Genomic DNA, 27,066 nt, shown 5'->3' with positions numbered 1-27,066 from the left:
TAACCAAGTTACGACTTGGAATGAAGTACCTATAGGTATAGTGCATAATTATTTTCCTTCGTATCTTGCTATTTCAGTAAGTCTCGGTAGAAAAACTGAGGTTAACTGGTGGTACTGAGGTTGATTGAAGTAGCTTGACAAATACGAACGTTTCCGAGAAAATATGAAGGAAAACAATGCACTACATCTGCATACATATAATTTAGCCAGTCTAAAGCGTGAATGTTAGTTCAAACAACCACACCAGCACAGCAGTAAAGGGCAAGCAATTTAAGTCAGACAGGAAGGTCGTGGCCGAGGCCGGCCCATGAATCAAAGCGATTAGATACCATCGCTGCAAGGCGCCCACTCTCTCTTAGCTAAAAGGACGTATTTTCAATGAAAACTTAATGCAAATACGGCTTTTTAGCTTAGGAGGGCAGCACTGCAGTGTGGCCCTGGGCGTTTGCGTCATTGAACCAAGGTTTTGCGGAGTTCTTGGTGGTAATTAGAAGATTTTACCCTTTTAATACTTTTTAGAGTTCCGTACCCAAAAGGAAAAACGGGACCCTATTACTAAGACTCCACTGTCCGTCTGTCTGTATCTCATGAACCGTGATCCTTAGATAGTTGAATTTTTTACTGATGATGATGTATTTTTAACGCGAAAGCCAACGCGAAAGGCCAATTTCTCCGATGAAGTTGATTATGGGCAACTAAAAAAAAATACGTGTCCGTTATTTTAGACTACTCTATAACATATATAAAAATGAATCAAATCGGAGCCGGCCAGTTGGGTACCCTTCCTTGTAAGTTAACTGTGTTACTAGTATTAACCTCTATAGTACCGAAATATCTATACCCCGAAAGTGCTATGTTTAGGAACCCTAAACCAGTAATTTTATTAGTAATTTAATGAGAGACCAAAGTCAATTTATTGTTATTTTATTTTAGCCTGCATAAAACGCCCTTCAGTACGGCTACAATAAACTGTAAAAGCTCTTATAATTTGTCTGAAATAAACGTTTACAATTACAATTACAAGCTGAAAGTAAACATTTAATAGGACTGGCTGGGTTTGGATAATTTGCCGTCGATAACAGAACCCCCGGTGTAAATGTCATTCAATAGCGTGGCGTGAACTGTGTTTTGTATGGGATTTTGAACAGGGCAGTTTTGGAAACTCAAAATGCCATACAGAATGACACTTAATGCAAACGCGTAAGTCACGCTATCGAATGAAATTTACGCTAGGGCTCGTACGTAATAGCCACTTGCTTCGTAGCTCCGTAGCGTATCGCAGTCATCTCTATCACTCTTCCACATAGTACGAATGCACTCCTTAGCTAAAAGGACGTATTTTCAATGAAAACTTAATGCAAATACCGCTTTTTAGCTTAGGGGGGCAGGACAGTCGGCACGTATCGAACTTTAAGATAGGTACGTCAAATATTACATCTAGATACGATATGGATTAGATATGATAGTGTCAAAAGTGACGTTTATTTGAATAAAAACGTAAATACGTATCGTAAAAGGTACCGACCAACTGTCTTCATAAAGCACGTGCCTTCCTAGACCTTGACGTTGGCGGATGGAGCCATAATACGCGGATGGAGCCATAATACCCAAAGATTGAATCATAAAACCGTACACGTTATACACCGTGTTTTTATTGAATTCCGTTAACTTCGGGGTATGGTTAAGTACGTTTAAGAGAACTAAATGGCATAGTTAATTTTCAAAAAAATATATTTTTTATAATGCTTTAAAAAAAAGTTTAAAAAGTAATTAAATGGCGTTGTTCTAACACGGGCATTACATTTAACTCAACCAAACAATTGAAATCTGTGACAGATCAATGTCATTTGGAACATCGATCGAGCGAGATTGTACTTAAGTTTAGTAGCAGGTATGAACTCATTCTAAACACTAATCAATATGTTAACCGGCCCTAAAGCAAGTGTACACGCTTGTAGATGCCTTATAGGAAAAAACATTGATTATCTCCGAAATGGAGTTAATTAGAATATCGGTGTTACTGAGAAAGTTACTTGATTTAAGCTCAGGAATGCACCCTTGAAATTAACGGAAATATAAAAAACACGGTGTATTTGACGTGCGTTTCGATCGCTACGGAGCGTTAACGATTGCACGTTGGCTACGCACCTAGGGGTACAGAGGAGGTTTAAAATCTATCATTCTGTGATCTTTTAGACTTTAATATTTAGAGTTTAATGTTACTTGGAATGAAGTAGGTAAGTATAGACAGACATAATTTAGCTGGTCTAAAGCGTGAATGTTAGCTCAAATCAAACAACCACAGCCGTAAAGAGAACTGATTAACAGTCCGCCGGACGGTATCGGCCTGTCAATTGTTCGGAACTGTCAAAATTTTGTTCTAACTGACAGGCCGATACCTTCCGGCGGACTGTTAATCAGTGGGCCCCTTAAGGTTCAGTCCGACCATATATTTTTTAAATTAAATATACATATATCGTTTTCTAAGCTGGTACTTAACCTAACAGTCAATAAGGCTTAATAATTATGTTATCGGTACAACACAAGCCTAATTGACTTGTAAGCAACTTATGGATTTGGCCAATTTGTGTAATAATGTCCTATAATCATCATCATCATCATCATTTCAGCCTATATACGCCCCACTGCTGAGCACAGGCCTCCTCTCATGCGCGAGAGGGCTTGGGCTATACTCCCCACGCTAGCCCAATGCGGATTGGGGACTTCACATACACCTTTGAATTTCTTCGCAGATGCAGAGGTTTCCTCACGATGTTTTCCTTCACCGAAAAGCTAGTGGTAAATATCAAATGATATTTCGTACATAAGTTCCGAAAAACTCATTGGTACGAGCCAGGATTTGAATGTCCTATAATATTTATTAACCGACTTCCAAATCTCAAAGAAGGAGGTTATCAATTCGGTTGTATGTTTTTTTTTATTTTTTTTATTTTTTTTTATGTTTGTTACTCCATATCTCCGTCATTACTAGATCGATTTTGAAAATTCTTTTTTTGATTGAATGTATATGCATACAGATTGGTCCCGTTTTTGTCAAAACCCAGTTCTGATGATGGGATCCATGAGGAATCGAGGGAATTCCTCAAATCTTAAAGGCATACATATAGTGATTTTTAGGTTTTTATCAACAAATCAAGCATATACACCCAAAAAAGTGACATTTGATGAAGTGGAACTGCTGATGATGATCAGAACAGAACTCTTCAACGACGCATAGTTCACGGTTGGCGATTTGTCCTCGTCGTTATGTTTGTTAAGCAAGTTAAGTTTTTAAGCCACATTTTTGTCAAGCTCGAGTTCTGATGATGGGATCCATGAGGAATCAAGGGAACTCCTCAAATCTTAAAGGCATGCGTATAGAGATTTTTGTATTTACATTAGAAAATCAAGCATTTTCATTAAAACCTGTTGCATTTGATGAAGTGGAACTGCTGATGATGATCAGAACAGAACTCTTAAACGACGCATAGTTCACGTTTGGCGATTTTTCCTTTTCGTTATGTTCGTTAAGTAAGTTAAGTTTTTAAGCCACATTTTTGTCAAGCTCGAGTTCTGATGATGGGATCCATAAGGAATCGAGGGAACTCCTCAAATATTAAAGGCATTACGTATAGATTTTTTTGTATTTTCATCATAAAATCAAGCATTAACATTAAAAACTGTCGCATTTGATGAACTGGAACTGCTGATGATGACCAGAACAGAACTCTTCAATGACGCATGGTACACGTTTGGTGATTACGAATTTCGATTTTGACTTGGACTGGGACCCGGACTCGGACTCATACCCGGATCCGGTTCGGACCCGGATCCGGTTTGGACCCGGACCTGGACTCGGACTCGGACTCGGAACCGGACTCGGACCCGGACTCGGACCCGGTCTCGGACCCGGACACGGACCCGGACTCGGACCCGGACTCGGACCCGGACTCGGACCCGGACTCGGACCCGGACTCGGACCCGGACTCGGACCCGGACTCGGACCCGGACCTTGATCCAGAAAACCACTATGATACCTTAACTAAATTAACAACTATGATTACCTACCATAAAATTAATGTAGGTATAAAGTACGATGATGCCAATCTTACTAGCCCCTCCCGCTTAAACCCCCGTACACCGCACGGCATGCGCCATTAAGTGGGTTAGGTTAGGTTTGAACTGCGATCCTCACAGAACCGAATAAGGATTAGGTTAGGTTAGAACTGCGAGCCTTACAGAAACGAAATGCTACTTGAAAAGTGGGTTTGATTAGGTTCGAACTGCGATCCGCACAGAACCGAACTGCTATCTGAGGAGTGGGTTAGGTTAGGCTAGAACTACGACCCTCATGGCTTCTCTTCACGATGGGCCAACGCCGGCCACTCCAAGGGACGCATTTATGCGTTAGAGGGAGCAAGTGATATTGCTATCTCATTCTACCGCATGGCTGCGTCCCTTGGAGTGGCCGGCGTTGGCCCATCCTGTAGAGGAGCCATTATACAGAAGCGAAATGCTAGTAGAAAAGTGGGTGGTTTTACCTCCTTTTCTACATAGTGTGTAATCTTTCATCGGCCCCCATGGAAGTCGGTTTTTTTTTCTTAAAAATTATTTAGTATTGTATTTACCCTATTATTCTTTATTTATAGACAGGTATAATTTATTAGAACACATAACATTGCCATTAAGTACGGTAACGTTGACACGATAACAATAATGTCTCAAAATGAAATTCCTCCAGTATGAAGGAATTGAAATGAATTTCCAGTTCTGAAATTAATACCAAATATTTTATAGACACGATGACATGGGGAGAATACCCCCTTCGTTCCGTGTCTTCCGTGATACAAAGCTATTTGTTTACAGTTGCCACCCCCCTTCACCCCAGCCGCTTGTACTGTACTATAGGGCGAGTCCGGGATACTCGCCCAGGTGAGAGACTTGAACCACGTGTGTAAAAAAGTGCTAAAATCAAATTTCGCCTATATCAGGAGCTGTCAAAGCACGTCATAGAGGCTTCCGGTGACCGGAGGGTCAATATTTTGCCCAACAACGGATTAGCATTGCCATCCAGCGGTGCAATGCGGCCAGCCTTCTGGGCACCCTACCGAGCGACTACGACTTATGGCTCCTCTACACGATGGGCCAACGCCGGCCACTCCAAGGAACGCAGCCATGCGGTAGAATTAAATAGCAATATCACTTGCTCCCTCTAACGCATAAATGCGTCTCTTGGAGTGGCCGGCGTTGTTCAAACTTTTTATTTATAAGATTTTAGTGTTTTTATTATGTTTTAAAAATGTAATCAATTATTGTTATGTGCTCCACTGCAACCCTATTTCGTTTACCATGGCGGGATTCCACTTGAAAATTGCACAAAGTGAACCATAATGTTGATCTATTGTTTTTTTTTTTTTTTTTCAGAAAAGTATGGTACATTTTAAACTTATATTAGGTTCGCCAAACTTACGTTTAACGGCGACAATGACATGATCGATCGGGGTTTAACAATTGCTTTACGTGTTCCGCTCTTCAAAGTCAGCATGTGCTAGCAAAACAGTATGCCGGGTATCTTTTGTTGTGCCTACTCGTAATGTTTACGCCTAATGACCGTCTGAAGTGGTTGTTACGTGATATTTAATTGGGTCGATCAACTATTTCTTGTTGTTATTCTGTCCCATCAGCCAGGAGACAATTAGTAGCATAGTTTCTTAGAAGAGCTGCTGTACTATGTTCTACAAACGTGCTTAGTAGATGTCCCATTATGGAAAGTCCTTATAACTACCAAATCAAGTTTAGTTCATTTAAATACGAAATAACTAGTATTTTAAGAACGACACAGGAGACCGTAACCATGGCAACTAGTGACAAGAAAAAGTTGATTCACCCAATTGTAGTTCTGATGATAAATATTTTTTCACGCCACTGTTCGGAAATGTGGCAATAGATGGTCTAAAACCAAGCTGGAAAGTAGGCAATAGCTGTAGCACCTGAAGCACCACTACTACAATGTTTCATTGTTGTCATCATCTGTCATTGGTGACAGTTCGCTACAGCAATGAGTATCATTTAAAACATAAAAATCAATAAAAGGTCTTTTATTGCGCAACTTTTTCCTTCAAAAATAAAATTAGGTTATTTATAGCACCAATTTCTTGTTTAAAAAAAAAAGTAATATCAAAACCATTCACTTAATTTTTTTTAACAATTATCCATTCAGTTCACGCTTAAGGCGTTTTTTACTTTTGTAGCTGTTTGTGGTTTTATTAGCAAAAACGCTTCTAATTTTAGAGTCGGTTTGAAGCAAATAACAGAAAAACGCCTCTTAAAAGTGGTAAAAAAGTAAAAAAAGGCGGGATCTGAAAATACCTACTGAATTGGATAGTGTAAATTATGTTTGACTAAAAAATATAAGAAACGCGTATCTACGCTCGCTATAAAAATGAGTTCTTCTAGTGAAGAAAATGATATTCTTACGCCTACCGAAATTCAAGAGACAGTACAGGCAGTGGCTAGTAATTTGCTACCAGAGAAATCGCGGGCTAGTACTTATAGTTATGCAAATGTTTTCTTATTTCCTCGCACTAGTCGTGAAAAGCACTATGTAATGCCTCGGCCGGAAACGCTATAGATGGACTCGTATTATTCGAGGGCCTCCACTAACGTGTCGGCCCTCGAACTCACTCGTCCATCTTTTAGCGATTTTCCGTCCTCTCCTACAATGTACTATAAATTCGGCACTTTTCCAACAAAATGGCACTTAAAAAATTCAAGTTCTTAGCTCTAGCAAATAGAATGATGCATAACTTAAAACGAATTTGGTTTAAACAGGTACAAAAAAAAACGGAAAAGTGCGGACTCGTCCACCGAGGGTTCCGTACATTTTAGTATTTGTTGTATGTATGTACGTGTATGTATGTCTGTCACTTTATTGCACATAAACAGGTTTACATAAAACGAACAAACACAAAACAATAATAAAAATGTTATATACAAAGGCGAACTTATCCCTGTTATAGCAGCAACAGATTTATACATTATCAGTGAAAATTCCAATTGTCTAGCTATCACGGTTCATGAGGTACAGCCTGATGACAGACAGACAGACAGACGGACAGACAGAGGAGTCTTAGTATTAGGGTGCCGTTTTTAGCCTTTGGGTACGGAACCCTAAAAAGGCCTAACAGCCTAACATTAAATTGTGTAAGTTTGGACACATAGATTCCCAGATATAATCGAAAAACCGAAAAAAGGGACCTTCAAACCCCCCTCTCGCCCTAGTTCAAGGCCTACTATACGGCCTTACATCCTAACTAGTCAAAACAAAGTTACGAAGTCAAAAATTATGTTCCAAGCATTTCCCTCCATAACTTTTTTTTAAGCTGACCTATTATTAACCAGGTTTGATTTATTATTTTTAAAAACTCCTTTTCTCGTTATACATTCAGGTATAAAATTTCAAAGTCTATTGCAAAGTTTCAAAACAACTTAGAATTTCAAAAGGGTAAATATTTTTAAATATCAAAGACTATAGAGATACTCAAGACGGAAAATCTCTATACAACACCACAGTGCCCCTTGCGTCATCTTTGTTGTAGGTGGTGCTTTATGTTATTATTTTATTTTAGATGTGCACTAAAGTATTATGAGAGAACAATAAAAGCATTTTAGCCACACCTATTCTTATTTAAGGACGCCATCTTGTGAGCTCTTAGAGAAGGTTAATAAAAGTTAACACTAGAATAAACAGCGCTATTGAATAAGAATACTCTTATGCTTAAAACACTGTATTATGCTTTGAATGCCTTTTTTATAATTTTAACTGATTAAACAAACAAACAAACAAACAAACAGCAGGCAACAACAGTAAACAGTAAACAACACAACAGTAAACACAACAAACAGTATTAAATACTGTTTGACCGCAAATAAATAAATAAAATAAATTTAATACTATTTTTCATTTTATAGAGATATTCCGTCTCTGATATTTAATTTGGACATTCAATTTTAATGTCCAAACGCAAAAGAAATCGTGGGCATCAAACAGCTAGAGCGCCAACAACTAAAATGTATTAATGTAAAGGTTAAATATTCTTAATTATCTGAGACTAGATACTCAAATGAATGTACCATATTCTGACAAATAAATACGCAAAGGATTGCCATCGCTATACAGCGCGGGAATGCTGCCTGTGCGATGGGCACCTTGCCGAGGGCCTAGGCCAGGCGTGGCTCACTCCGCGATTTTGTCGCTTTGCTACAGGTAGCTAAAAGTGCATCCGTTCGATTCGACCCCAATTTTTGGGTTTGCCATAAGCCGCGCTGTCGCCACCTAGCGGCCATATTTGTGCTGATCGTGACAGACGCGTTTTGTTAGAGAGTGAGTCTTGTGTACATAGTACTATTATTTATTCTGTGCCTAGGCTTAAAAGGTAGGTTTTAGGGATTTTTATTTTTTTGTTAGGTTTAGTTTTAGTTAATTTATTTTATAAGATAAGTGTATTAAGTTTGTTGTATGATTGTGTTTAAATGTAATATTTAATTTGTTACTTGGGAAATATAATTTTTATACAAATTAAAAAAAAAAATCATTTTATATCAATAATATTTAGCACCACAACTATAACAATTCTCGCATATGGGCTAATAGTCTTCTTTATTAACTATCCCTTTGTAAATATTCAGAGCACGATTTTGTCAGCTGTCGTACTGAACTGACACTTAAAGTTTGTGTTCTCAAAGTTAGCGTGAGAGGGTTACTTTAATGGAATTCAAGAAAAGGGTGAAATCTGAGACGTGATTGGAAACCACTTTTACGCGTTTATACTACTATTATACAGGGTGTTTGGTACATCGTTTGCCAAATTAAAATGGCAGATAGGTTGAGTCATTTGCTATATTCTCAAGCCTAGAAATTTTTAATTTGACGCAAATAATTTTTTTCGCTTCTATGCCAGTTTTTTGTTAATTCCAAATTTTTACTTGCGTAGTAGTAAAAAAAACCATTGCCAATCTTGATTTTCTAGGCATAAGAAGATAGCTACTTTGGCAAACGATGTACCAAACACCCTGTAGACATTGTGATCACTTGGATGTGTATGTCTCTACTTAATAAGTGGGCCAATTTTTATTTTGCCGTCAAAATTGGGATAGTTTGATCAAAAAGAATATATAGTATAGAGGGGTCCTGTCATTGTGAATTTTGTAGTCACAGTAAATTTACTGCTATCTATCGACACACGACTAAAACTTAAAATGAAAACGTATACAATTATCAGAAAAATGTATATTATATGGATATAAATGATTTTATAATTTTTATACCATTTTGATCCATGTTCATTCACTCATATATATGTGTTAAAGTTGTTAAATATGAAACGGTGTCGTCACGCCATCTAGCCGAGAATAGGCTAAAGGTGTGTGCGGCATCTATCCGAGAATGACTTTTTCTTGATTTCCGAGGCACGTATTTTCTTTACATTTTATTCATCTTATACGAAGTTACGTATGTCTTTGGTTTGATGAACTGAATCTGAGCGGAATAAATACGAAATCAAAACTTCTCCTAGTACTAATGCGTACGCTCAAAGACATTTTTCATTTTAAGGCGCTTTTCATGTTCGTCACATGCGTGGCCAGTGTTGCCAACTCGGATTTTGAAAAAATGCTAGACTAATGTCTAGATTATGCCAAAATTATGCCAATGATTTTTGAAACACCTATGCTAAAAAAATGCTATTATATCACTTGAAATTAGACACTTAAAACACATACATTTTTCAAAATTACCGCCTTTTTCTATTGACAAGATCTGCTTGACCAACTTTATATAGTCCGTTGACGTCCATCCGTCCACAAAAGTCAAAATTCATATGAAAATATGAACCACATAAGGCGATGGCGCATGTTGTTGCTGACAAGTTGGTGCAAATTTGGCTTACACTAAATTATGCTAAAAAATATGCCAGATGCTAAATGGAAAATTTTGGTGCCAAAGCGGGTGAAAATATGCCAGATCTGGCATCATTTATGCCAAGTTGGCAACACTGTGCGTGGCATCTCGTCAGTAGTCAGTACTAAACGCAAAGAAGTGTCGGCACTTCATTGAGGTGCGGAAACATTTCCTTAAAAATGCCTTCTCTAGTACAGTCACCTGCAATAATAATTATGTTACACAATGAAGGCCACAAAACTGTCTGACACGACCTTATACCGGGTGTGGCTGTAACATGAGCATAAAATTAAACTGTAGGCTGTACTCCTCATACTGACCAACATTTGTTCAGCGACTTTTAAAAATAACATGTGGTTTGATTTTTAATACACTTTAAAGTTTATTCTAAGACGCAATGTATTGCGAATTTTTTATGATTAAGGCGTGACAAGCAACGTGAATCGCAATGATATGGCGTGGCGATGGCGTCCATTGAAGATAATATTTATTTTGTATGAAAAATAAGGAGTCTAAATACTTCATCATTTTTAAAAGTTGTTGAACAAAAGTGTCACCGTTTGAGAAGTACAATCTATGTTTTAATTATTTGCTTGTGTTACAGGGTGACCTGTAACACATATATATAGGCCAATAGTTGCCTGAAAATAAATGTTTTCATTCATTCATATATACCGGGTGTGGACCCGGTTGTTCGCATGTCATGCGAACATTTTGACTCGCAATTATTATGAGAATTGTTCGCACAACTTTTGCGTAGATATATTTTTATGTTGAACTGAATTAATGAATTTAGTTAGAGTCAATCAAATCGGACTCATGATAAAAATATAATATTTTGTAATCTAACACGTAACAACGTAAATATAACAAATGCTCAAAAACGTACCTTCGTATTTACTACTTTCCAAGAATACATTTTAATTATTAAATAAACATAGATTTTGGTTATTTTTATGTGTAATTTTTCATTTTAGGTAGGTGCAACAGATATTCGGTATTCGGCCGAATAGTAGGCAACGTTCGGCCGAATACCGAATATACGGCAAAGTGGCCGAATAGGCCGAATATCGAATAGTTGCCGAATATTCATGGCATCTCTACAAATAAATGCCCTTACCAGTATTCGAACCCTGGACCTCCTACTCCTATATTTTTGCGGCCATCGATCAATGTGCTGGGCATTTCAATATTTTGCTTTGTCAAACTGCGCGCTGTAGGTAAGTAATTGAGTCACACGCGGCACAATACACGTGGCATTATTTTTGACCTCTACTCAGACTTCTATCAGGCCTATTCGGATTTCGAGATAATCACAAGATCTAGAGACGATTTAGAGATCAACTAGAACATTAGATATCGACTAGATGTGACATGGATATCTAAGTCATAACTTGTCGAAATCGTTCAAGAGGACCTCCAGAATCGCGGTACGTCAAATTTGACATATCTATTTCAATTTCAATTTCTTTATTATTCAATTTAGGCATTAACATAATGCACCTATGAAGGTCTTTAAGTACATTTATACCGAATTAAATTAAATTAAATATCTATCTTACAAATATCTTTAAATTATCCATATATATCCATATCGTAACTTGTTGAAGTCTAGTAGAAATCTAATACATTTTCCGAATCGAGCTGTATGGTTATTCGAGTTTCATGAGTAAAACACTTAGCTAATGACTCTCTTGGTTGTGTGTGTAATGTTCAAAAGTTCCATAGGTAACTTCAACTTTGTAAACTAATTTGTCTAAACACACTATAAAAGTTACATTCAGAATTCGAAAGCATTGCTGTGTACTGTGTACCATTTTGGATGTCACGGGCCTATAAATCCCGGTCTTTTGATAGGCTTGCGTGGGGATACAGATCCAATGGGTTCCGTCTATTTGGCATAACTTCCGTGACCCAAAACGCATCTGGCATAACCTATTTCGCAGAAATGTATTTCGACGAATGTTAAATTTGCAGAAAGCTTCAGTTTGTATAATATGCAATAGGCCGAATGTTTGCAAGTCCGAATCTTAAATAGACTACTATTATTTTGGCCGACTTTTGATACGAATAATTTTATTTTGCGTTTGTTTAAATGTCCGAAATGTGATTTGCATAATCTGTTTAGCATAATAGGATTTAGGCGAATATTTACATCTCAGAAAACGTATTTCGATTCTTTCTATTTGGTATAACTTGTATGATCTAAAACGCATCTGTCATAAGCTACATTTAGCAGAATAGCACATAGCATTAGCGCCTGCGCTTTGCTACGCAAGGGCGAAGGGTCTGCTATGCCCGTAGCGCCGGAGCAGATGCGGAGCCCAACAAAAAAACTGTTGCTAGAAAAGTGGGTTAGGTTAGGTTAGAACTGCGACCCTGCGGAAACAATCTATTGCCAGAAAAGTGGGTTAGGTTAAGTTAGATCTGCGACCCCACGAAAACAAACTGTTACCAGAAAAGTGGGTTAGGTTAGGTTAGAACTGCAACCCCACGAAAACAAACTGTTGCCAGAAAAGTGGGTTAGGTTAGGTTAGAACTGCGACCCCACGAAAACAAACTGTTGCCAGAAAAGTGGGTTAGGTTAGGTTAGAACTGCGACCCCAGGAAAACAAACTGTTGCCAGAAAAGTGGGTTAGGTTAGGTTAGAACTGCGATCCCACGAAAACAAACTGTTGCCAGAAAAGTCGGTTAGGTTAGGTTAGAACTGCGACCCCACGAAAACAAACTGTTGCTAGAAAAGTGGGTTAGGTTAGGTTAGAACTGCGACCCCACGAAAAATAAACTAATGCCAAAAAAGTGGGTTAGGTTAGGTTAGAACTGCGACCCCACGAAAACAAACTGTTGCCAGAAAAGTGGGTTAGGTTAGGTTAGAACTGCGATCCCCAAGAAACCGAACTGTTGCCAGAAAAGTGGGTTAGGTTAAGTTACAACTGCGACCCCATGAAAACAAACTGTTGTTATTCGGCGAAATGAAATTATGAGAAATAATAGTTGCGAGTTGCGAAACATTCGACGAATTAATTTCAGCCAAAAAATATTGGGCTTACAACATATATGATTCTCGCAAGTATGCAAAACATTTCTATGCCATACGATTTTATGCTTGTAGTACATTATGCTTAATGGCGAATTATGCTAAAATAAATTATTACAAATAAAATTATGCGAAATGAAACAGATACCAGGTCTCGATTCGGACATTAAAATTATGCCAAAAGACACTTCGATCAATAAAAATTATGCGTAGAGCACGTATGCGCAACAATCCAGTACCAAGTGAGTTTATGCTAACAGTATATTATGCCTAAAGTTATTATGCACAATAGAATTATTACAAAAAAAATTATGCCAAAGATAGGGGAACCAGATCCAATACGTAGAGGCCCCTTGGAGAGCTTTAATGTCATGTAGAAACTGTGTAGCATTATTATTAGCGTATTCCTCAAAGTTGGGAATGTCAATGGAAATGACAATCGGCAACTCAATCGATCAAATAATGGCAGTAAGGTTACCAGTTTCTTGCGACTGCAAGTATCTGCATCAGCACCTTCAGTCGTAATCAGATTCTAATGTTAATATTTAGTTCAAATATATTATACTTCATTCATGCAGGCCTAGTAACAAGCACTAAAAGTGACATTCCATTTCCAACTGCAGCTGCAATACTGTTCATTTTCTATGGAAATTGACAATGACAGCGACGCGTTTCCATAGTAAAATGAACAGTATTGCAGCTGCAGTTAGAAATGGAATGTCACTCTTATGCTTAAGTTGTTATTACATACCTATATTATCTTAATCTAATTATCGGAGTAATTTATTGATGTTAATATTATTCCATAGTAATGTTGGATTATTATGAGGGGTAACATTCTTCTCATTCTTAAAGGTAGTAACACTTGTTTTTAGATTGCACTAGCGATATTACTGTAACGGCTTGCGGCCGGCAACAGGCGGCCCGCGAGCCCCCCTGGCTATTTATTATTTTGCTTATATTTATATTTAAGTTTAGTTTTTAATTAGTTTTATGTTTAGATTATTTATTAATAAAATATAATTATTTTTTTTAATTGACTTCCAATTCTCAAAGAAGGAGGTTATCAATTCGGTTGTATTTTTTTACATAGTTAGCAAGTTCCATAGAATGACTTATACCGTGAATCTAATCTACATTGGAATTCAATAATGGTTGCTGGATAGATACTCTATAAATAGCAACCTCAATTTTATTTGACATATAAGTACTCTAAATACGGAGGGCTCCTATTTCCAGGTAACAAAGTACCTACCACTTGTACTAGGTACTATACTTACTGCTACTACTAAATCCTGTGGGGCTAAGATGGTCGGTTTTTTATCATCTGTCATGATGCCTGTCACGTTCTAACAAGTGTGTAAGTTTGAAAATGACACATGATAAGTGATACATGACAAGTGATAAAAAAGCGACCATGATACCGCTGCTGCAAGCCTATTATGGATCGCTTTATCCACATTTATCCACGTGATAAAACAACTGTCACTTTTTAACTGTGCGGGATAGAAAAAGACGGACACCGTTTTATCACGCTGTCACGTAGACAAATACGACCATCATATCCGTACAGTACGGATTCCGCAGATGTTCGTCTCTTTCTGTCCCGCAGAGTTAAAATGTGACAGTTATTTTATCACGTGGATAAATGTGGATAAAGCGATCCATAATAGCCTTGCTGATGTATTTAATATGCCAAAACGAAATGTAAGGTCACCAGAAATCATTATATTATTTTAATTATAATCCATTCTGTAGTTTACACACAGTATTGTACACAGTATTTTATCAAAAAAGTTTACATTCACAAACGAAATTCAATTTAAATGTCTATTATTCTTTTAAATGTAATTGTAGATCAATAGTTTGAACACAAGATAAATGACCAGGTATACCCTATTTATCAAACTGGGTTCAAGGTGGGGACTTAGGTAAGTCAAGTCAGGAGATTAATGTGAAAGGTGTTTCGGATAGTAAAAAGTTTAGACGACCCATGAAATTTACCCACAATCTATCACGGTACATGTAATTTGTTAAGTTATTTTTAGCTGTTTCGATAAGGGTGTTATATTGGATTGATGTTAGGCCATTAGCATCACGTCACGTCTATAAGTAAAACATATTATGATAAGGGTAGATATTGAATTTATAACTTCTAGTCGCCCATAATTCAAAATAGGCCAAAACAATGTAGACTTTTAATTTATCAAAATAAACATTTTAAATATAATACGAGTAGAATCAGACGGTTTTGATAGGCCTCCGGGTAGCCAGAGTTTATGAGTAATGACTTTAGTTATTTCTTCTATTACTTTCTCAAAATTTAAAGTACTTAGTTAACTTTACTAAGTAACTCAAGTTTAAGTCAAATCGGACACCTGCTTAAAAGTTTGGCAATGAAACAAAAAAGGTAATACGAGTGTTTCTTACCATATCAAAAAAAATATTGTGGTTGGCCAAGAAACTGGTCTCATTTTGAGGCTCGAGGGTCGGTTGCGTAGTGGAGGACATTCCAATGGTGTCCTCATACAGGGTATCTGAAAAAATGGGAAACTCACTGTAATTTCACATGACAAAAGATCTGCACACGCATCAGTGTATATGTAAGTGTGCGTTTCTTTTATTTTTTGTCATTTTTGTGTTATTTCTAGTCAGGATCGCGAGCCCTTTTCAAATTCAAATTCAAATTCAAATTCAATTTCTTTAATGTCAAAATAACACATGTCAAACAAAATCACAATAGAACTACAAAATATACAACTAAAACTAAACACTCAACTATTACAAAACACTAACACCAAAATAAACACACATAACCAGATCAAGGAAAGAAGAAGAAATCATTAAAACTTATACATTACAAATGTCATTATTTACGAAATTATTTAATGTTAAATTTACTGTAGAATTCCTTAACCGTAAAAAATGCCTTATCAATTAAATAGGCTTTCAACTTCTCAACAAACAGGTCATAAGCAGCCGCCTCTTTAATCTCACGGCTCAGGCTGTTAAAGATTTTAATTCCAACTACCCCCAATGAGTTGGATGTTTTCGCAAGCCTAACAAAGACAGACTTAATGTCCCTATCAGTTCTCCTTTGTTCAGGTCGACGCATCACATATTCACTTTTGTGTTTATACATGTACTTTGCCACTTCAAAAATATATAACGAGGGCACCGTTAGAATTTTTAATTCGCGGAAATATTCTTTAGTCGGAGTAAATGGCGGCACCCCAGACAACATTCTAACAGCCCTCTTTTGTAGCAAAAATACTCTATCCCTATCGGCTGCCAGCCCCCAAAGGTCAATACCGTACGCTAATATTGAGTTCACATACGCATAATATGCCATACGGAGATTCTTACATGATAGTGCAGGAGCAAGCCGAGACAGTGCAAACGACGCTTTAGTAAGTCTACTGGTAAGTGCATCAATATGTTTGTCCCATTTCAAGCCACAGTCAAATACAAAACCAAGAAACCGCGTGTTCTGCACCTGTGGCAGTGTAGTATTATTTACCGTTATGCCAAGGGGGGTCGGATATAGTCCTCTTAGCCAGAAATGCATTATAGATGTCTTGTTTAAGTTAATCAAAAACCCATTTACTTGGAACCAACTTGTCAATTTTTCATCCTTACAGGAGCAAAAAAGTGTCCTAAAATTTCCGAATACATTTTTGAAACTTTCCTATTTGTTACCGCCATGCAAAGTATATGGGGAAATGGTAACATAATAGGAAAAAAATCAACGAAATAAGTACCGTACCGTGCACTAGAAGCATTCCACGGGGTGTTCCGCACAAACGCATTTTGTGTAGGTATTACCTATACTATAGGTAATACCTACACAAAATGCGTTTGTGCGGAACACCCCGTGGAATGCTTCTAGTGCACGGTACGGTACTTATTGCTTACTGCTATGCCCGTGGTAGCGCTATAGGTCCTATAGCGCTACCACCAGTTTTGACATTGACGTATTCGCTCACGTCTACGTAAATTACTTTCTATACATCTCGCTTCGAATATGCGATATGAGAATATGCGAGTACGAGCGAGATCTGCGAGATGCATAAAAAGTCAGTTACTGAAACGCGAGTGGATATGTCAATGTCTAAACTGGTGGTAGCGGTACTAGTATTTATTGCACATACAAAAAGTACAACAGGCGGACTTAATGCCGGTATAGGCATTCTCTACCAGTCAACCATAGGGCGAAACAGAAAAGCGTCCATGTGGGTGCAGTGAGAAATAAACAGAAAAAAAAAACGTAACTTTTGAGCGAAGTAAAATATCAACATTCTAAATACCTACTATATACATATAATTAGTATTCCCTTAGGAATACTTTTTTTTTGGTTTCAGTTACGTAACCGAAAGCCTGCAGGCTTTCGGTCGAACTTAGATAAGCTTACCAAAATACAGTTCATGGCTTCGATAAAACTAAACTACGCTGAATAATTTTACATCAAATTTCTCGATTACGTAAGCACACGCGATGGTGAACGTGTAACTACTGAATTTATTGAAGTAACCTTTAGGGAGGTACTTATTAATACTAAGTAGTCTTTTCGTAGTAATTCCGACGAATAGTAAGTATACAGGGTGGAACATTTCTAGAGACTGAGCTGAAAGGATAGTGTTATCTAAGTGATCTAAATTGTGTTATTAATTGTCATCGTAAATCTGGATTTAAAAGTAAAACGAAATCAAATGAAATATTTTTATATCAATAATAACCCTATGAATTTATTAACATTTTAAATTGCCACGTCATGTCATTCAATAGGATCTACTTGCTAGGGTTGAAAAATACGGATTTTTGCACTAATATTTAACAAACTGTATCTCAAAAACGGTTAGAAATATTAACGTGATTAATAAATGAAAAAAAAAACAATTCCCAGTTTGCTAAAAGTCCTTCGTTCTGTTCCACCCGATATATTTAAGGTAATGATCTGTAGGTACTCGCGTGAAAAGGGTTAGGTACTTACATAGTCGTAAACACCTTCAACTGTTCATAAAAGTCATACAAACCTGCCGCCAAAAACCCGTTCCTATACAATCGTAGTTATATTCTCATTGTTGCGGACTCCTTATTACTGAAACCTACATTTAGAGCAAAATCACATTTTGCTCACTGTTTTTAAGAAGCAAAGTACCCTTGTTCGAGCTGCTGAGGTGAAAAATAGAGTACTAGGTACAGAAGACTCACTCTCTAACAAAACGCGTCTGTTACGATCAGCACAGATATGGCCGCTAGGTGGCGACAGCGCCACGCCCGGCTTATGGCTTTCCCCAAAATTGGGGTGGAACGGATGTACTTTTAGCTACCTGTAGCAAAGCGACGAAATCGCGGAGTGAGCCACGCCAGGCCAGGCGCTTCTTTCATCCGAAAGCGGCCACCATTCTGTTAACATTTTAGTCCACCTGCTATTGATATTACTCTGCCTAGCAACATGTCCCGACCAATTCCATTTTAGTTAACATAATATCTACGTACGTTGAGGTAGACGGGCAGATCCTACACTATGTCGACGAGTATACGTACTTGGGGCAGATAGTCTCTTTCAACCAAAGACAGGACAAAGAGGTCGAAAGACGGATCCAAAACGCTTGGAAGAGCTATTGGTCTCTTAAGGAGCTACTGAAGGGAGACCTTCCATTAGCTCTTAAGCGTAGACTTGTCGACATGTGCATTTTGCCAATCCTCACTTACGGTGCTCAAACGTGGTCTCTTGCCGAGTTACAAAAGACCAAACTGAAGATTTGCCAAAGAGCGAACATGCTTGGGGTGAGAAGGATTGACCGGATCCGGAACACTACGTTGCGCATCAAAACAGGCATCGTCGACGTTGGGGTAAAAATCGCCAGGCTAAAGTGGGACTGGGCAGGCCATGTACGACGCATGCACCCACAGAGGTGGGCTAAACTAGCCACGGAGTGGGTGCCACAATGTAAACGCCGGCAAGGTCGGCCTAAGAGGAGATGGCGGGACGACCTGGACACATTTCTCAGCAACTGGACAGAGGCTGCACTTAATCGGGAGGATTGGAGGTCTAGGGGGGAGGCCTTTGCCCAGCAGTGGGACACTTTATAGGCTTTAAAAAATAAAAAATAAAAAAATATCTACGTACCTAAGTATCCAAACCAAATTTTATTCGTCTAGCTAAATTTACAGTTAAACTCATGTAGTCACTCGTGCGATTAGTTAAATTAAAATTAGCTAGTTATGTTAGCAGTAGGTACGACAGTCTAAATTCGATAAAATCCGTCAAATTCGCAGAACGTGAAATTTAATCGTCTATCCAAGAGAAGAGAATATTACCGTTTAAAACGGAGGGTATGTCGACACACCAGATTGAATTTCAGATGTATCTAGTTTAGACAAGGATATGTGAATATGTGATTTTAAAAATAGGTAGATTTATTTTTACTACCTACGTAGTATGTATTTTATACAAATATGAATGAAAAATTTATCAATTAATTTGAATGCTTCGGGTATACAAAAACTGATTACTTACGAAAAATTCTACACTGCCTAGCAAAACATCAGTAGTATCAGACCGTAAAATGGGGTGAGTTGGGTGAAATTTGACTTTCAAACCTCGATAAAATTTTATTTTTACATGTGAAAACTGAATGGTGTATATAATAAGTGGTTCGGACGTTTGTATTTTATTTTGGGTAGTTCTATTTCATAACTTTGACGATAAAGAGGAAAACCCACCTCACCCCGTAGTGCCTCGTATTTGGGGCGTATAAAGTAAGTTATCTATTAGATGTGAATTGGATCTCTAAGTCATATCCTGTTGAAATCGTTCAAGAGTATCTCCAGAATCGCGCAAATGTCGAAATTGACAGGTTAGATCTTAAACATTATCGTTATCGTATCTTGGTGATGTCTAAAAGATATCAAATAGATGTATATTTCAAAATCCGAATCGGGCCCCATGTTTTACATTATTATAAAAAACGAGACTCATAGAGCGAAATAGTTATTTACGATACAAGTGCGGAAAAGAGGAAATTCGAGACGAGTGGCGATAAATTAAAACACGACCGAAGGGAGTATTTTAAATCGACACGACAACAATTTACAATCCGACAACGATTTACAGTACATATGGCCCTTTAAACTTTTGACATACGCACGTAAAGTGTTATTTTACGCACTAGTGCGGGAAAATATGTACTGTAAAACATGTTTATCACTATCTGGACACAATATATGGCACTAGTATAATAATGTGAAACATGGAAATGTATTTCGATTAAATAGTTGAAATTTCCCGCAGTCGAAATTAATCTTCGTCAATAATTCGTAATTAATTTTTGACTTTTTATTCGACTACGGAATTCGTTAAATCACGTAAGTACCTACTTTTATGGATGTCCTGACCTGTTCAAAAATGCTAAATTGCGTGATAGCTAATGAAGTGAACTGTAAATATTATGACTAATGAGATGATGGAAACGCGTTATTCTCGTATAATTAAGTATTTTAATAAACAATATCCTTGTACTTAAGGATGATACTTGTAACACGGTGACAGGCAGACTGCATTGACATAATAATGGTAACATTCCATTTCTAACCGCAGCTGCACCACCGGTACTGAACTCGTCGCTGTTATTGTCAATTTCCATAGTAAAATGAACAGTAGTGCAGCTGTCGTTGGAAATGGAAAGTTACCCTAAATCAAAAGGTAATAAGAAAATAGTACAACTATTTCTATACAAAATTTCAACGAAATTGGTTCAGCGGTTTAAGCGTGAAGAGTGATTTTTAAAAATATATATTTTTTAATTTTGGTTTTACTTCGGAATAGTGTCAATGTGATACCATAAATGAATTAAGCACCCCCGATTTATACGAAAATGATACCAAACATGGCCTAACAGCATCACTGATGTAGATATCAAGATAAAATTTAAATCCCTAAATAAAATTTCAAGAGCGGGTATCTCAAAAACTATTCAAGATATCGAAAAACTTGACTAGATAAAACTTGTAACTAATTTTATGAGCTTTCGGTTTGTCTTAGTAGTCATGTCGCTAAGATGCAAAGTTTCCAAGATATCAATGAAAAACCGAAAAATTCGACCTTCTTATCCCCCTCTACCCCGCAGCACCGGGGCTACGGCCGGGGACTTTTGATATGTTCACCTCCTAACTAGTCTAAACAAAGTTACGGAGTCAAAAATTGTGTTCCTAGCATTTCCCTCTACAACGTTTTTTGAGCATTCATTTACTGACCTATAGTATATATTCCGAAGATGTCGCGCGCCAGCCAGTCGCCAACATTGCGTCTCTCCGTTGAGGACGGTCAGTAGGGCAGCGCTTCGATTGAAAGTAATCAATGTAGATTATTTATTTATAAGCTAACGTACAGCGGCTACCCGTTATAGGTAGGAATAACGTAAGAATATGTAGATACCTACAGGACAGGAAAAATTTAATCTTAAACGTTGCGAGGGTTTCAAGGCACGAGGGTAAAACAAATTTTGCCACCGTGTGAAACAAAAATTTTCACCACACCAACACAAGGAAAATACTAACTGTAAAATTAAAAAGAAAATCAAAGCAAATCAATTTAAAATGAAGCTTATTAAGTATTTATCATTCAAAATCATCATTTAGAAGTCAATGCTACCAGCCATCATATACACACACATACACTATAACAACATAAGAAAAGTCATATGTAATCATATGTAAGTATTAAAAATTAAAGATATCTAATATTTATACGGTTTTAACACCCCCTGGCCCTGACTAAAATAACCGCCTTGGTTTCATTTCACATTACCTATATCTCAAAACTTTTTTGTAGTATTAGAAGAATTACGTTGCGATACTTGCATCTTTTTACCTACATGTAATGTTTTTGATGGAATTAATATTATACGTGGCATTTCTAACTAACTTCTTGTATCGAATATGAATTCTACATAAATGTTTAATTTTACCAGATTATATTGTACAACTATCTGTCAGACACAAAACAAAATTATGACCTCAAAATTTAACATTGAAATGTTTCAGTACGTAAAACATTACACCTTCCAACAACACAACTCAAAAAGATTAAAATACATTATAATTATGCCTCTACCACCGGTCATCATATAATTTCGAGTAACAACCATCCACTTCGAAAGTCTGTTGTGTAGGTATTAATTTATTATTTAAATTTTTTATCTTCGGCTGACTTTATTTCAACATCTAAGTTGTTAAAAACTTTTATTACAGCAATTATAGGCACATTTATCCATAAGTCCTATTGTTCTTTGGAATACTATACTTGTATTTATATTGCATGCGCAAGCTATCATTAAGTGAGGGCAGTTTTGTGAAACACTCTCCATGGCGCTTTATAAAGAGGCAAGGCTCGAGTATGAAGGTTCCAGTTAAAGTCAAAGCTGTTTTTCATTGAATACATTAGAACGAGTGACGCTTTTCCAAGTAAAACATGTTTCGTAAGCATCAAAGATGCTGTAACCTGAAAGTAGTTTAAACGTCCACAGAATCACCCCAATAGATAATACCGTACGTAAATTGTGAATATACATTCCCGTAGTATGCGCTCTTAACGATATAAATGAGAATTCTCTGAAGATGTTTCTGAGAGTATAAATAAAGCATAAGCTGCTTTTGCAATTTCACAGTTTAAATCTGCAATGTGAGATGAGAGCTCCAATTTAGATGACATTTTAATTCCTAGAAAGTTACCGCTGTCTACTTGTTCTATTATCACTGCTCCTGACTTAACACAATAATGTAGTAGTTATAAGTAAGAACTAAAATTAAAAACTAAGTATATAAAACTACAACTAACTAAACTACAACATAAACTAAAATCATAAATAAAAAAACTGGTACCAGCTCGGTGCCTTGGGGCAGGGTGCCAAGAAGCCTGGCGCAGGGGTCGGAAACGGATTCGATCACACAGAGAAACTCCGAGCATTACCCTCTCCATAGCCCGTTGAGTGACTTTGAGTTTTGAGATGAGGCCGATAGTGAAAGACCACGTTTCGGAGCCGTAAGTCATCACTGGTAACACACATTGATTAAAGACTTTCGTCTTGAGGCACTGAGGTATGTCGGAGGAAAAGACATTACGTAGATTCCCGAACGCGTTACGTAGTTTCACAGGTATTAAAATTTAATTAATAATTTCAGATATCAGGCACAGATATGATACAAAATCCACTGTTGACAAAGAGAACGTTGTCTATTATATGCCTGTTGTGTAAATTTCAGCTCCCATCAATGCACGTTTGCGAATTGAATAGATGCATCATTCACGGGGACTGGCATATTTGTAACAAGTCGAATTCGATTCCAATTAACACATAATTATAAGCCGGACGGCACAGATCAGGGGGCCGATTTTTGAATTTCTATCGCTCCATTTCGTCACTCGAAAATCGGTGGAAAACAGCGAAATGCAAATTTTTGAAATACGATCAAAATTTGGAATCTAGTTGTATTGACCACTCGATTTCAAATCTATTAGTAGAATTTAAACGCCTAATAGTGAAGATATCATTTAAGAAGTACACGAAATCGAGTGGTAGGATTTCAAAAATCGGCCCCCAGGGCCAATTTTCAGGGTTCCGTAGTAAAAAAAATGTGTCCTCTAACTTTTGAACCATGAGTCCAAATTATTTGAAAAAAAAATAGTAAAACGAAAGCTAATAACTTTCAATGAAAACTATATAATATCATTATATCAAACATGATCGGTCCAGCCGTTTTTGACTTATTGCACAAAGTCTTCACTTCATAGTAAAAAGACGTAAAAGCGCTGCTGCAAACTAAAGGTACTTATGCTTGTAATGTACCATCAGCCGTAAAGTGGTAACTACGAAACCCTACTCTGAGCATGGCCTGACATGCTCTGGGCAGATTTTTTATTTGAGGGCGTTTTACTTTTTAGGTAGTTTTAGTTTAGTTTTGTTTAGTTCATAGTTTAATTTATTTTTGTTACTTTTTATGAACTACGTAAGATTACTTACCTACTTTAGGGATTTAACGAAATATAGATAAGCTGCTTAACGAAACAAAAAACACTGTCAACGTGAAATGAACTTTATTCCAAAAGCGTTACGTAACATTTTTATATGTAAGTTGGTTAGAGTCGGGGAAATCCCACGAGACGAGTATCGCGTGGCAATATCGTTTGACACTTTACTTAAAGTATTTTTGTATGTAAGTACGTATGGTCACCGAAAAAGTATGTTGCATTGCATTTTATTTTACTATAGGTACAAAGGCGTACCCACGGTGGGGCAAGGTGGGGCAGTTGCCCCACCCTGGTCTCTGACCATAAGCTAAGAATTTCTGTTTGAACCGTACCCTGTTACAACGTACGCATCCTCTCCTACTTCTGCCCCACCCCTAAAAAAATGCTGCATGCACGCCCATGTGTAGGTACCTAACAGTCAAGACGTGTAAAAATATGGGTGCACACATCAAACTCAAAAATAAAGTGTATTCATTCTTACTCATATCATGTAAACAAACACTACCCGAATACATTATCACACTTTTATATGTCCTTATACAATAATCATCACTTAAAATGTTGTTGTATACCTGAAAAAACTCACAAAGAATTAAAATCAACCAAATAACCGTTGAAAAATATAATTTCTAATATGATTTTCATCAATAAACGCAGTAACGAACGGATGACGAACAAAATTGGTTGTTTCATAAATTCTGGCTGATGCCGCTGATTTCTATGGGACAGTCAAATTTTTTTTCGCGATTTTGGCATTGGTCCAAAAATAAAAGTTGTACAGGTATGACTTATAAAGCGCGGAGTATGGCTGGTGGTTAAAGTTTCACTCTGTGGAAAATTAACAGTAATGGTAACATTCCATTTCTAACCCCAGCTGCACTACTGGTACTGAACGCGTCGCTGTCATTGTCAATTTCCATAGTAAAATTGACAGTAATGCGGCTGCGGTAAGAAATGGAATGTTACCATAAAAGTGACATTCCATTTCCAACTGCAGCTGCAATACTGTTCATTTTACTATGGAAACGCGTCGCTGTCATTGTCAATTTCCATAGTAAAATGAACAGTATTGCAGCTGCAGTTGGAAATGGAATGTCACTCTAACTCGCTCGTGTCAATGTCAAATGCCGGAGCCGCAGCAGTAACATTGCAACATTATTTCTGCTGCAGTACACATCGGAATGATACCTTTATAGTCACTGTCATTGTGTGGCTCATTGTTTATCACATAGATTATCCGCGAGTGTGTTTTCAGCTGTATCCAGGTCTGGCTAGAACAAGCTGGAATGCGCATACGTCACTTATTTCGCGTCGCGAATGAATTACGCGAGTCTAGGCGGCACGTCAATTGACCAGTTGAGCTCAATTGTTTCCCGGATGCACTAGCATTGTGGCCAGAGATGGGTGGAAGACCGAGAAATAACCGGACAAGTGCGAGTCGGACTCGCTTGCCGAGGGTTCCGTAGTTTTCAGTATTTGTTGTTATAGCGGCGACAGAAATAAGTAGGATCATCTTGTGAAAATTTCAACTGTCTATAGCTATCACGGTTCATGAGATACAGCCTAGTGACAGACAGATGCCCAGTGGAGTCTTAGTAATAGGATCCCGTTTTTACCCTTTGCGTATGGAAGCCTAAAAATGGCGTGCTGGTTAAGACATTTATAATACCCTATTTAATTACAATAATTACACAAACAGGTCTACCGCGATATAATTTCATTGTTTTTACCTTAAATTCCGACGTTTCAGCTGAGTTGCACCAGCTGCGGTGGTAGACCCGTTTGTGTAATTAAACATGTGTACAAAACGCGAGAGTTTAAAGACCTATTTCACCCAATGTAGGGTACATTGGATGAAATAGGGTTAAAAAAGAGAAATGGGTGGGTCACCTTTTTTGTGTTTTATTCTGTCCCTTTGTCAACGTCATTGAAGTACCTAATGCCACTTCAACAGTAACACAGCTGCAGTCATCATCTAAACGTCACATTAATGCTGCTACAGTCGCCATTGGAACATCACCTTTATTTATGTCAACAAATCGAAACCGTGGGTACAACATGCCATATAGTACGCCAGTAAGTTTTTAGTATATACTATCTAGCTTAATTAATCAGAAAAACTTTCTACAGACTTATTAATGGAGATACGATCGATTGTATTTAGTATTCGTGTGTAGAAATAAAGACCTACAGTTAGTTTCTATATATGTATACCTAAGTAGCACGTCAGAATACTCACCTTTCACCCTTCTGGGTTGCACGGAGTGCCAAATAAACAGACACACAACCAACTACATTATTTACAGTAATACATACCTATAATATATCCATTAAAGAAGATTCGATACATTCAATTTTACAAAAAAAATGTTAAAAACAATTTATTCTTACCAGAACAATATCATCATAAAAACTGAACAATCCTCTTCAACACTAAAAATTCTTGATATCAGTATATTAAAACTGTAATGTCAATGAAATCATTATCACTCATTATTACATGAACGTTGTTTAATGTTATGTTATGACCGACATCAAAATTTAAAAACACATGAAGTCACGCACTTTTGAAAATGCTCATATTCTCACGCGAGGTTTTTTTTTATTTTAAGGGTTAGGCACGCTTGGCGCCGCACGGTGGTTTAAACTGAACCCCGTTGCAAACCTCGCGTGTTAGTACACCCACCACCCGCCTTGACAGGAGTCGCCAACCTTTTTAAAACGAAGGTAAAAAAATATGGCTATGATTTAAGCAATATGCACAGAGCAATAATAGTCTTGTGAAATTCAAAATGACTTACATGATTGTATGATTTATATTTTTATATTCTTTTCATTTTTTTTTAGTTTGAGGGATATTTTTGATTTTAAACGAAGAACGTAAAAATTAAAAAACACAATTTTTAAAAAAGTCTACTAATGTAACTCATATGTGCTTCCATGAAAATTTACCACAAATAAAAACTGATATCATTGAATAGTTTCTATGGCAACGAGAACAGCAAACATGTTCCCAATACATTTGGTAGTAAGGAATG

The 27,066-nt window shown here is 37.2% G+C and overlaps 1 protein-coding gene across 3 annotated transcripts in view; it reads right to left on the bottom strand.

Moving 5' to 3' along the window:
• LOC134666779 (glycine receptor subunit alpha-1) overlaps window positions 1-26,772 on the bottom strand; it is a 71,960-nt gene extending 45,188 nt beyond the window's left edge. For all 3 annotated transcript variants that reach the window (XR_010098548.1, XM_063524064.1, XM_063524065.1), the window contains exons 1-2: window positions 26,420-26,772; window positions 15,426-15,532 (exon numbers count right to left, since the gene is read on the bottom strand). Coding sequence is in view for 2 of the 3 variants with exons in the window: in XM_063524064.1 (XP_063380134.1) it covers window positions 15,426-15,523 (98 nt within the window). In the remaining variant the exon portion in view is untranslated. The remainder of the gene's footprint in view (window positions 1-15,425; window positions 15,533-26,419) is intronic.
• Between the last annotated feature and the right edge of the window lie 294 nt (window positions 26,773-27,066).

The sequence above is a fragment of the Cydia fagiglandana genome, chromosome 8 (genome assembly GCF_963556715.1).
Source record: "Cydia fagiglandana chromosome 8, ilCydFagi1.1, whole genome shotgun sequence".
Classification (NCBI taxonomy): Eukaryota; Metazoa; Arthropoda; class Insecta; order Lepidoptera; family Tortricidae; genus Cydia; species Cydia fagiglandana.
This window is presented reverse-complemented; position numbering and strand designations above follow the sequence as displayed.